Source organism: Falco naumanni, unplaced genomic scaffold (genome assembly GCF_017639655.2).
Source record: "Falco naumanni isolate bFalNau1 unplaced genomic scaffold, bFalNau1.pat scaffold_87_arrow_pat_ctg1, whole genome shotgun sequence".
Taxonomy (NCBI): domain Eukaryota; kingdom Metazoa; phylum Chordata; class Aves; order Falconiformes; family Falconidae; genus Falco; species Falco naumanni.
The window spans coordinates 7,057-20,221 of NW_024427572.1; the positions used below are offsets into that span (position 1 = coordinate 7,057).

Genomic DNA, 13,165 nt, shown 5'->3' on the forward strand with positions numbered 1-13,165 from the left:
AAGCTAGCCGTAGGGGGAAAACCTGTTAGAATGAAGAAAGCTGCCTTGTGTGCAGCTGCCCACTTGAATATGTAATTCCTGGTCTCTTGAATGAAACATAACTTGAACGTAGGAGTGTTTGTGCTCAGGAGATCAAAACCCTTTACACTTCCACCAAAGCTGCTTGTGATGCATATTTCAGACGCTAGCACTCGAGTGTTTAAAGAAGCTTTTAAACAGAAGCCTTCGTTCTAAGGATCAAGGGGCTGGTTTCTTTCTACTCTCTTCCCCAGATGAGTGCAGTGTTACTGCAGTAAACCGTTCATGTATTCTGTTACACTTGAACTATGAGTGCAGCAATGATACGGTGCCGGGAGTGAAAGAAGACAAGTTGCTTATTTTGGGGTTTTTTCTTTTATTCTTTAGAAAAGCTTTAGAGCTTCATTAACAATTTTAGTACTGTAATGATTATCAAAATGAAATGTTGTTTTCTCTATGTGATTACATTGGATTTATTTGATCCCTCAAAGTAAAGGTTCTGCTGGTGGCAGAACAACTTGCTTCTGTTCTATATATGTATCTAAAGTGCATGTTCACAGCTGTTCCACCTTTCTGACAAAGTGCATGATGTCTTGTGCCAGAAGCTTTGGTTCCTCAAAGGCAGCAAAATGCCCTCCACGTGGCATGTAAGAGTAAGTGATGATGTTCTTGAAGACCTCCTTTGCCCAGACCCGTGGTGTATGTACTAGCTCCTGAGGAAAAAGCTGCAGTCCCTGTGGGAACATACACTGCAAACCTAGAGGACATTAACTAAGTGCCTTTTTGAAAAAAGTCCTGGGGAAATTCTATAAAAACCTCCTGACTCTAGTAATTGCCACAGTCAGCTGGCAGAGCTTCACCGCAGCGACACATTTTGTGGTTTGTACTCTGCTGAAAAGCTTTGCTTGTATTTGAGTCTCCTTGAGTATGAGAATATTATACCCAAAAACGTAAAGTAGAGCCAACTTCGCACACGGTTCAATCTTGAAACGTTTCCTATTTTTAAACTTACTTGTTTTATAGTTTTGCGATAAATGGCAAGACGCATCACCTCTTTGTGACAGTCAGAAATGAGCCTGCTCAAGTTTACTTTAGAATTTATAGTACCAGCGTAACGAATGAGTTGAGGAAAGGTAAGCTGGCTCGGTCTACAAAGGAAAAGACTCTTCTATTTGTTTGTGTGATCAATCACATGGAATTCCGTTCTGCAGCATTTTCTGGTCAGCCTCTCTTATAGTCATCTTAAAGTCAGTGGCTGTTAGAAGGTGCTTGGTTTGTTAGAAGGTACTGCTCTCCAAATTGCTTCCCCAAGTTTGTGCTTAACACTTGTAGTCGTTAGTTTTATCCACCACTAAGCCGTATGCTTCCTAATTCAGTTTAAACGTCTCTCTTGGAAATGCTCCTGATTTTCTGTTTTGTTTTAACTGAACTGAGCCAGAGATCACATTTGTTTGGTGACTAAGTATATAGACCTGTAGTTTGAACACAAGACTGAATATAGTTTGATATGTCCACTGCATTGTCTTGGCTACAAGCTACTTTGTGTGAATTACAGGTTCAAAAGAAAAATGACTCAACTATTTTTATCAAAAGAAAATAAGAACTTAGATTATTTTTTTTAACAACTTAAGTTTGCTGTTTTAAAGTAATCTAAATGTTTATACAGGCAAACGTGGTTCAATCTCATTTGCAAATCTTTCTTACACCTACCACTTCATTACCTGGCATCACCTGTTAGACCAGGGTCCTTGGAGATGTTCTCCTTGTAGAATCGCATTGAGGACACAATGGAGGATGTCACGCAATAAATCATCACATTGGCCAAAAGCTCATCAAGAGTGTATTTGCTATTGATAGAAAAAGATGAAGACGTTTCATTGGAAGCTGTTTCTCAATACGCTATATTGGGCTCATGCCCTGAAGAACAGTTGTTCTTGTTCTCCACTTGTTTTCAAGCAGCAAATTAATTGGCACCCATGTGCCCAGAGCAAAACTGCCCGGTGCTGAAGCAGTAGTTTGCAGGCGGTCTGCTGTAAGTTTACACTACTACTTGTCATGTGTAACCTTTCATGCTCAAAATTCAGCTTTGGCCAGTCTTTTACCTATCTCCTCATTAGTTACCATTGCTCATTCTTTTAATGAGTCCTCTCATGGAAGAGCACCTGTTTTCTTACCTTTCCAAGCCTCCATCATCTTTATGCAGAAATGATTTATCTCTCCAGGTAGAGAATTTTTCCAATATATATGCAGCAAGCCCCACAGGGGAGTCATTCAGTCCACAACCTAATTCAAGAGAAGAAGAGAACCATTGCAGTTGCCTGGCATTGCAAATACTTCAGTGGGAGTTAAACTGGACTTACATCAATTCTTCAGAGTTTTCTATGAGAATTCAGTAAAGAGTGCGTTTTACTAGCCCTGGTAGTACTTTATTCTTGAAAAGTTCACCCCAATGGAATTTTGGCTATAACTGACAGCACTATAAAGTTGAGCAATTCCTATACAAAAGAAAATAGGAGTTAAGAAAATCCTCTGGGCTTCTTGGTAATGTGTGGCAGAAAGAGCAAATTCAGATGTAAAGGGATTACACTCTGAAAAGAAATTTCAGATAAACTGTTTGGGAGCACTGTCCTGCTTAGGATGGCTAACTGGGACCCTGAGTGCTGTTCACTTTCTATGTAATTTAAACAACAGTGGAGTGTTGTGTATCTGCTATCTGCTCCTGCCTTTGGGGAATGCTAACAAACATTATAAACACAGCATATTATATCTGTGTTTTAACCTGTAAAACGGGTGGGGATTACTTCAGCAGTGGTAGAGCTTGCCTTGGGAAAATTCCTGTGCCACACTCCAGGCTGTAGTTTTACAGTATCCATAGAATTGCCTACTCTCAAGTGTATTTTAGTGTGACTTTAGCACTGAATGACTGCGTAGAAGATGATGCACAATGTGATTTCAATTTAATAGTGGACATAGTTAATGCAAAGTAAGTTTGTGCATTGGCACAACAGTTTCCCTGTGCTGTCAGGCCTAAAGTGATTTGCTACACATCAAAGTCATGTAAATGCTTTGACCAGCAAAGGTAGGGCAGGCTAAAATGTGCCAGCTAACATATGACCCGTCTGGAGGTGAGCATTTTCTGAGCTGAAAGCTGTCTCCGAATCACTGTATTCAACTTTCATGGACTGGATGCTCAGAAATACCAGTCTTGTTTGCAGCTTACTAATGATTCAACCTGTACACATCTTAGGTACCACAGCTTCTGGTGAGTGAAAATACTGTAGCTTTGCTTTAAACCTGCCTAATGAGAACTAAACTGATAATATAGATATTTTTTGAGACTAAGCAGGGAATATGTATTTTTTCCCCCTATTTATTTTCTGCCTTTCACAGTGTGCTACAAAATCCCTGCTCTTCTTTTTTTCCAGGTTAAAGAGTCCTAGACTATGTACAGTGCTTGTAGGGAAGCTGCTTGGTCACTTTAGGGTTCTTTTTCTCCCCTTCTTGTATTCTTTTGATTATAAAATATATTAATGAAACAGGGGTGGAACAGATTCTAAATATCATGGATTTAGTGTTTTGTCTTACTCTCTTTTTGCTTTCTTTAAGAGTTTGTAAGATTCTCTTAAAGTCTGAGCTGGCTGACGTTTCAAAGCACTGTCCTTGACTCTTGGATTCTCTCACATAGCAGCAACCAAACTAGAGCCCATTGTGATTTTCTTCCTCTGCTTAAATTGCTTTGGACTTTGTTGACATCAGTTTTTATTGGCCAGTTTAGTCAACCAGTCACTTAATTGCAGAGAGTTACAAAACCATTTATCTTTAGATTAAACCAAACCCTGGATAGGTGTCAGATTTTCACTTAACCATTAACTTTTATCTGTAGAGAAATTAAGATCATATTGAAAGGTACGGGTGCCAGCACAGATTTTTGTGATACTCTCTCTCCCCTGGAACTTGCTTACTTATTTATATTCATGAATTCTCATGTTAACTAGTTATTAACCCATGAACTTAATCTTTTTCTTAAGGCAGTTTAATGTCTTTAAGAACACTGGGGGAAGGAACCTCAACAAAACTTTTCTTGGAAATTAAATATGTTCCATTACTAGATCCACAGCTTCTTGATCCTGCCAGAGCTCTGATATTTGAAGCATGATTTCCCTGTGATATTATCACCTGTAAATGAATTCTCCTTTTAAAAACATTTCTGCTAGTTTTCTGATCAGACACTAGACATACTGGTCTTTGTTTTTCTGGGGGCTGTCTTCATTGTTTGGCTTTTGAAAAGAAAACCCAAAAAACCCCAACCTGGTATCTGGTTTGTCTCCTTTTATTTCTCTGATATTGCAATCAGTTCAAGCAACAGACTAGGCATTAGCTGACGTTTCACTTTGAGTTTCCTCTTTTCCAGTTAAATGCCAGGATGGGGTGCTATTCCTTCTATGGTCTCCGTACCTGATGCCAGTCTGAGACAGCTCTGCTGTCTTTCCTGATGAGGGTTTATTTCAATAAAGGAATACCCCATAATCTTTGATAATATTATACAAATAAATCATGTAACTTTTCTGAGATGGCCATACCTTTCTTCAGACTCCTTATCTACTGGTCCCACTATATCATGCTTCTGGCTTCAGGTATTATGGCTGTGTCTACCTTTCTGCAAGTTTCACATTGCACTTGCTTATGGTATTTTTCTTGTTTTCACCCACATTTATTTCTAGAAGCTTCAATGTCAGGGTCCTGTGCTTTACTTTAAGAGGCTTTTTGCAAAGGGTTTCTTTGCCGTAGAGAAGTGGTATGCCATTTAACAGACCTTGAAAAGTGATATTTGTAGTCTCCGTCTTTTTTTAAGCGGTTCCTTTTCACTTCCTTTTACACAGCTCTTGTCCCCATGTCTTGCATTCAGTCACCAGAATTCATTGCTTCTCAAACATGGTTGGCTTTTGTTCAACTATGTGTTTATACGCCTTAAGCAGTCAGTATACAAAGTTCATAGTGATATAGAGAAGGTTCATTACCTGCAGTGTCTGGTTTGGTGGCTTGGATGTGTAAGTATCCAGACTCTCGCAATAGTTCATGTATATTCTTCTGGATGAAAGGATACATACGTCGAACATCTTCCCTAGTAAAGCCTATGAGCCATGGTATATAAGCCCCAAGCATCACGGAAATCATCCTTCTCAAACCTTCTCTGCCAGCGAAGATAAGATTCACAGATCTGAAATCAAGTTAATGAATAGAAGGTTAAATCAAGCCATTTTCTGTTTCCAAATTTTCTAGAAAATAAGTCTGACGGGAGCTGTAATAGAAGCATTTCACTAAGCCAAATACATAAGCCCTTCACATTTATCGTGATTTCCAAAAAAATTTGGGAGAGTTAAAAATGGTACAGCTGGTGCCATCTCCATCCAGGAAAGTCCTATACTTCGTGGTACTCATCAGCTGCTGAAAGGCTGAGCTCCTTCCTTTTCTCCCTGCCAATTTTAAATTTATCTCCTTCCTGATTTAGAATGATGATCCTTGAGGTCTCAAATCAAAATGCAGCAGAGCTTACTTCCATGCCTAGTGAAAGAGAAGCCAAAGAGCACTCCATTTTTCTCTGTACAACTCTTCCCTAGATAAGGGAGGCCAACAGCATCCTGGCTTGTGTCAGAAATTGCGTGGCCAGCAGGACAAGGGCAGTGATGCTGTACCCAGCACTGGTGTGGCTGCACCTCGAATACTGTGTTCGGTTTTGGGCCTCTCACTACAAGAAAGATGTGTCCAAAGAAGAGCAACGGAGCTGGTGAAGGGTCTAGAGAACAAGTCCTATGAGAAACAGCTGAGGCAACTGGGCTTGTTTAGTCTGGAGGAAAGGGGGCTTGGGGGAGACCTTCTTGCTCTCTAAAACTACAGGAAAGGAGGTTGTAACAAGGTGGGTGTTGGTCACTTTTTCCCAGGTAACAAGTGAGAGGATGAGAGGAAATGGCCTCAAGTCGTGCCAGGGGAGGTTCAGATGGGATATCAGGAAAAATTTCTTCACTAAAAGGTTTGTCAAGCATTGGAACAGGCTGCCCAGGGAAGTGGTAGAGGTATTTAAAAGGTGTGTAGATGTGGCACTTAGGGACCTGGTTTAGCAGTGGACTTGGCAGTGTTAGGTTTATGGTTGGACTCAATGATCTTCAAGGTCTTTTCCAACCTAAATGCTTCTATGATTCTATGAAATTTAGAAAGCGTGAGAATGCAAATACCACTGTCAATGCAAAGCACGTGAATATGACTGAATGCACAGGGGTGGGGATACCCCTGGAGAAAACAAAGCAGAAGGCGATGAGAGGCAGGGCAAACAGAAGGCAGGACCCGGACCGTGGAGCCAGAAGGTAGGGTAAGAACTGGAGAAACCTTCTCTGCACTGATTCCCTTTGCTACTCACTGTGGCAGCATCTGGGCCATGTTTGTGGTAATAAGAGATCCCCAGTCTTCTCCCTGTAGGTAGTATTCTTTGGAGCCCAATCTATTCATCAGCTTATGAAATTTCCGAGCAGTTGCTTTGCTGTCAAAGCCTGTAGGTAAAGAGAAACAGAGGAAACCTGTTTGTCTTGGTGTATCATCCCCTGGCCAAAGATCATGGTCTGACAGAGGCACATGTTTATGCTGCTGTGTAAAGGCACAGTGTGCTATGCTGCTCTGCCTTGCTCCTTGGCAATACAGTGAACACAAGATGGAAATTCAGTGGAAAGTGGATAAAGTGGATAAAGTGGAAAGCAGACCTGGTTTCCAGCTACCATTACCTTCCAGATCTCCACAGCCAGCCCCAGAGCCTCAGCCACATGGGTGTTAGTGCAGAGCCAAGCATCTGCATTCACAAACTGCATTCCCTGGTGAGGGCCAGGGATGACTGAGGCTCCAAGAACCTGGCAATTCCAACAGCGCCTTTTCATCGCTCACCTTTCTGGTGTGGTGCCTCAGAGAAGCCATATCCTGGGATGGATGGGCAGATGACCTCAAACACCATGTCACCCTCATTCAGGCCATGCTCAGCTGGCTCTGTGAGTAGAGCGATGGTCTTGTAGAACTCGTAGAAGGAGCCAGGCCAGCCGTGGACCATCAGCAGAGGTTGAACAGCTCAACTGTGAGGGACATAGGAGGGCTTCACGTGGATAAAATGGATATCAATCCCTGCCACACATCCAGACAGATAAATTAAAGCCTTAGTTCCATCACAGTTTCTGTTCCAAACTCTGAAGAAGGAGGGTGGCAAAACTGTGATTAGCATTCACAGCAGAAGGTACACAATCAACCCATGGCAAGAAGATGCCTAGCTGAAAGGACATGCCTGGTATTTTACCTGTGTCTCATCTTTTACTTACAGACAGAGGTATTGATCCCAGTCCCAGTTACTGGGGTCACAGGAGACTGAGCATCCACCTCCTGAGAAATTGGTCTTACAGTATATAAGTACAGCTGCACTTCAATGAATAGCATAATGCAACTAAGACACGTGCAAAAACATGACTAAATTACAAAATGTGTGGGTGATAAAAAGAGAAACATGGAAAAAGTAAGCGCAGGATATAAGTTTAACCTACAGATCACTTATCTAAAGTCTGGCTAACCACACCTGGCTAAACTGGGTGGTGGTGGTGGATATTCCAACCTCAGGGCCTCGGTAAATTTTACAGTTTTCAAAGGTGGCTTCAAGGCAATAGCAGAAGAAAACCTCGTTGTTATTTAGTGCAGGTTCAGAGCCAGATGAAGCCCATCTTCAAGCAGATCTAATCTTATCACCACTGTGCAATGATCTTAATCTATAGAGGGTTACTAATAACATAGCCTCCACTACTGATCCTTCATTAAGCTGTTATGCACACTGTTGTCTTAATAGAGTAACCTCTTAAAGCCCCCCATTCTCTCTGTGCATTTCAGAGTGAGACCTGCTCAAGCCACAGAGACCCCCTCACCTTCAATGGTGGTTCGGAAATGGGGATATTTGTTCAGGATTTCCACTTGCTTGCGTCGGTCAAACGGGTTCCTCCAGTAGGCCACCACCTTCTGCAGGTAGCTGGAGGTGAAGCCGTAGCGGAAGGCAGCCCCTTCCAGCTGCGGTGTGTAGCGGGCCTGCTCCAGGCGGCGATGCAGGTCCTGCGGACAGGAGCTCTTGCAAGGCTGGCCAGATGCCTGCATGTGCCCTATGCTAAGGCAGGCATGAACAGGCTCTCCTGGCTCCACCGGCTTCTGTGTCTCTCTCTGGGACACCACAAGCCCTCCTGAAGCAGTGCCATACTCTGTATAACTTCCTGAATCATTTATATGGAGAATATATTTCTCTACAGGTTAGCAGTTCCCCTAGGGCACCCAGGAGTAGTGGGTTCTACGCTTGCCTTACTGCTAACTCGCTTTAGGGTTTTGGGCACTAGGAACTTGCCAGCACTGCCAGCTGAGAGAAGAATAAGCAGCTCAGCCTGTGCTACCGACTGCTAGTTGGCCAGATAATTAGTGACAGGCTTGTAGGGACAGAAGGAAGGACCCCATCCTTCTTCACCCTTCCAACCCTGTCCTCTGCGGAAGCCCCTCAGTCCTGCCCTACTGGTGCCTTTGCTATCCCGGTGCCCTCCCACCCCATTCCACCACTGCAGACCTGCTGTCAAATTCTGCTGCTCAAAGCATGGCCTTTCTGCAGGAGCAGCCCCAGGTTGCATTGAGAGTCTGTGGTCTCAGAAAGCGTAAAGACATTGCAGTGAATCTGAGCTCAAATCCCATTCATAAAGGGCAGTGAGCCAGAGCATCATCTAACGGACCTGCGCTGGCTATTGCCCCCAAGGCATCACCTCAAAGCAGTAAGGTGGGTGATGAACTGGCTCCACCTCGCAGCTTTCTGCCCCTCCTTACCTCCCAGGCACGGGCACCTCAATTTCTTTGTCAGATGTTTCAGTCTTGAAGGGACAGATACTTTCATCTTCTTTCCCTTTTAGAGGTCTTTCATCTGAGCCCCACCATCCATTGCCCATTTCAATAGTCTTGATCTTGTGTCTAGACCTCAGCCAGTAAACCAGCATCCCTCCAACGCCCAGAGCGGCCACAGGGACCAGGACTGCATTCCTCTGAGAACATTCGAATGACCTGGGGAGGCATAAAATTGTTTGCGCCCAACAGAAGTGTCAAGGGTAAAGGGACTATGCTGAGGCTTGTAGTCACATTGGTTGGACGTGAGTAACAAACCCCATGCAGTCAGCAGGGGCTGGGTGTTTCTGTTATTTTTGAAGATCGCAGGCAGGATTTGTGGCAGGGTTACATCTACCAGTGTTTCTTAGGGACCTTAAGCCTTTGCTGATCAGGACTTGTTAATCACAAGGCTTCTCTGTCCCTCTCCTTATGAACCAGGTGTGCCCTGGGAGACAAGGATCAGTAGGATCTGGATCTATCTGTTTTAAGGCAGGTACTGAAGTGAATGGGATAGTAGCACCTGGACAGCTTCAGGAATAAAAACTGCACAGAGTGGGCTGAGGAGCAGAGACAAGAGTTTTCAGCTGCTGGAGACAGCTGGATGTGCTAGACATGCCCCTTGACTGTGCTACATACATAGCTCCCCTACAGATTCAGTCATCTTTTAGGGCAACGCTAGCCCTCCACCATAGCTGTCCATAGGTAAAGGTCTCAACTTGTCTGTCTGGTGCCTCTTTTTCTTACCTAGACAGCAAAGTTTCAGACTTTCTTGAGGTGTAGGAGCTAAGGCGCCAGAGCTGGATTTAACAGACAGACAGCAATGTTTTAAAACCGTTCAAACCCTTCAGCAATCAGTCCTAAATGTAGTGTCCCTTCCCATCCCCCTGACCTGTGCCTCAAGCTCTCCAGCTTCCCTTGGGGATTAGCAGAGCTGTCTGGGGCTATTGCAGGGGGCTCAAAGAAGACTGTGAATGAAGATTTTTTGTCATACAGGGTATGGAAGGGACTATGCTGTGCCCCAGCCCAGGTGCTAATAAAAAGTGAACTCCTCAGCACAGAGCAGCTATTTCACTTACCTGATCCAGGACAAGGTGCCATCCCTAGAAAATGGGGGTGGGGGTGGGGTGGGAAAGATTCTTGGTCTGATAGTGTTGTCTGAATGGTACCATCCCTTGGGGATGGTGTAAGGAACATCCCCTGCCAGCACCATTTACCGCGCAGCCATGGGATCACAAGCTGTTCAGCTGGCTGGCAACAGAGACAGTGTTTCTGGGCTGTGTTTTAGCTGGATAGTTTGTCACCATAATATTCCCGCCTTCAGCACAATTCAGATAAAAGGCACTGAACAACTGGGTAGGTGTCCTTGCGGTGTTTCATCCTACAGAGGGCTGTGTTACTTCAGCCAAGTAAATAGTTTACTTTGGCAGCTGTGTAGCGATAGGTGCCCAGCCTTGGCAGGGGACTTCCAAGCTCAAGGGTTACTCTGCTGCCAGCCACGTGGTACTCATCCTGCCCAGGGCTGGCATGAGGAGCAGCTTGTGGGACCCTTCCCTGTTCAGGTTCAGTGAGCTGCTGTACCTTTGCTACTTCCAACTACTCCTGACTGGATACCAAGCTTTTAGGTCTCATCTGCCCGCAAGAAAAAGGAAACATCCTCGTTGGTTCTCTTTTAGCCTGGTAGATTCTCTTGCAAGAAAAGCAGAATCTAAAATCTACCAAAAAGTTAGGATCACAAGCTGTTCAGCTGGCTGGCAACAGAGACAGTGTTTCTGGGCTGTGTTTTAGCTGGATAGTTTGTCACCATAATATTCCCGCCTTCAGCACAATTCAGATAAAAGGCACTGAACAACTGGGTAGGTGTCCTTGCGGTGTTTCATCCTACAGAGGGCTGTGTTACTTCAGCCAAGTAAATAGTTTATTTTGGCAGCTGTGTAGCGATAGGTGCCCAGCCTTGGCAGGGGACTTCCAAGCTCAAGGGTTACTCTGCTGCCAGCCACGTGGTACTCATCCTGCCCAGGGCTGGCATGAGGAGGAGCTTGTGGGACCCTTCCCTGTTCAGGTTCAGTGAGCTGCTGTACCTTTGCTACTTCCAACTACTCCTGACTGGATACCAAGCTTTTAGGTCTCATCTGCCCGCAAGAAAAAGGAAACATCCTCGTTGGTTCTCTTTTAGCCTGGTAGATTCTCTTGCAAGAAAAGCAGAATCTAAAATCTACCAAAAAGTTAGAAGCAACAGAGAAAGTCTTGTTACTCTGCAGCTAGATGAGGGAGCTGTTTGGTGTCATAATTACGATGCCTTGAGACAAAAAAAAATTAAAAAGGACAGGAAACTCCATGAAAAACCAAGTCCACTGGGTGTTTCCTGTTGCCTAGTACCCTTTCCCACTGCTACCTGTGATGCAGAACACAGTGCCTGTACTGGACACCCCAGCAGTAGTGAAGGCAATTGGGTAATTGATCTCTGAGACAGTCTATGTGATTTTTAAGGAAGTATCTCCTGAAACCACTCCCAGACAAAGAAGACCAAGAGCTCCTAAGAGCAAACAGTGTCAGCCTCCACCTCCCTGGAGGCTGAGTAGCTTATGCAACAAGTAATAACAACCCCCTGCACTTACATCCTGGAGTTTAGTGAGTCAGAGGCACGAAACCAGTTAGCACGGCAACAGCACAAACTCGGCACTGCTAACAAAGCAAGCATGTCCCAGAAACAGCTCTCTGAGTGGCACAGAACAAGGCTCAGCCTTATAAAACCTCCTCCCTACCCATGCTCAGGAAAGCTCAGCTGCATGCTCCCACCCACCGATGGCCTGGTGGACCCCACCGGGCCTTTCTCCTGCCCCAACCCTGGGGACCCCTGTTTAGAGTCCCTCCTCCCTGTGCCAAAGAGCTCTCACCAGGCGTTTGGAAGCATCTCCTGCCACATGTCCGCTCCTCCTCGCCTAGCCACAGCTCCCAGCGAAACAGCCCAGGTGTCTCCTCTGCTGGCTTTCTCTTCCGCAGCGACACTCTCCTGGTGACAATGCAAGCTACATCAACCGTCAGTGCCACCTATTGCCTAAACGTGCGCTTGCAAACTAAGTTCAGCAAGAGCCAAATGCCAGGTCCTGCACGGGGAGGGAACAGCTCCGTGCATCAGCACAGCTGGGCGCCAGATGCACAGAAAGCAGCTCTGCAGAGCCTGGCCTGAGGTCCTCAGCTGAGCCTGAGCCAACAAGGTGCAGCAAAGGCCGGTGCGTACAGGGCTAGATAGCAAGCTGTTAGCCAGCAGGCTGGGCGAGGTGATCCTTCGCTCTCTTCAGCACTTGTGGGGCCACATCTGGAGTGCCATGTCCAGTGCTGGCCTTGCTGGCAGAGGAAGGGCTGGAGTGAGGCTGCCCACCCTCGGTGGTCAGGGCCACCAGGCTGCTGGGGGGCTGGAGCCATGTGGTGTACCAGGAGAGACAGAGAGACCTGGGCTTGTTCAGCCTGGAGGAGAGAAGGCAAAGGGTGGGGTCTTACTGCTGTCTGCATCTACCTAGTGGAGAGTGTAGGAAAAATGGACCAAGAACAAAAGGCAATGGACGCAAATTGCAATAAGGGAAATTCTGGTTAGATGTGAGGAAAAATTAGTTCACCATGGACACTGGGACAGGGGCCCAGAGAGGATGTGGGATCTCCATCCTTAGAGGCAATCAAAATTTGACAGGAACAAGGCACTGAGCAACCTGATCTACCTGAACCTGCTCTGAGCAGAAGCTGCGATGAGCTGACCTCCATGTGTCCCTTCTGACCTGTGCATCGTGTGGCTCTATTCCATGTGCACCTGTGATCGGCAGCAGCCCAAACAAAAAAGGAAAAGTTGCTTTTCATTTTCCACAGAAATCAATGCTTTGTTTTAGCTCATTTTTAGACTTCATTTCCTTCATGGTTAGTAAAATCTTACTAGGTAAAGGCTTCTCTTTCCTAAATTGTGTCCTTGCTGTGCTTCAGTCCAGGAATAACTACATCTTACTGTGAGAGAAAATGATTCCTATCTCCATGCAACGCTCTAAGCGAAGTACCATCACCAGTGAGCTCTGTGATGGTTAGGTCTCATACCGTGACTTCATATGCAGCCACTGTGCCATCAAAAAAGAGTCATCAGGAAGAAAAGCTTGTAAATCCTTCATTTGGTCAAAGTTCAGTTTATTGCTACACCACAGCTATTTCTGGTTACATCCGTCTGGGATTACTTAGCTTTAAGGTT

At 45.1% G+C, this 13,165-nt stretch overlaps 1 protein-coding gene across 1 annotated transcript; it reads right to left on the reverse strand.

The window, feature by feature from the left end:
• Positions 1-383: 383 nt before the first annotated feature.
• LOC121082378 (epoxide hydrolase 1-like) lies at positions 384-11,878 on the reverse strand. The gene is given in 10 exon segments (XM_040581707.1): positions 384-740; positions 742-775; positions 1,740-1,865; positions 2,193-2,301; positions 5,037-5,236; positions 6,431-6,560; positions 6,946-7,176; positions 7,959-8,139; positions 8,904-9,117; positions 11,835-11,878. Coding segments are annotated over 10 exon segments (1,422 nt in total). The 5' UTR covers positions 11,864-11,878; the 3' UTR covers positions 384-572.
• Positions 11,879-13,165: the final 1,287 nt, after the last annotated feature.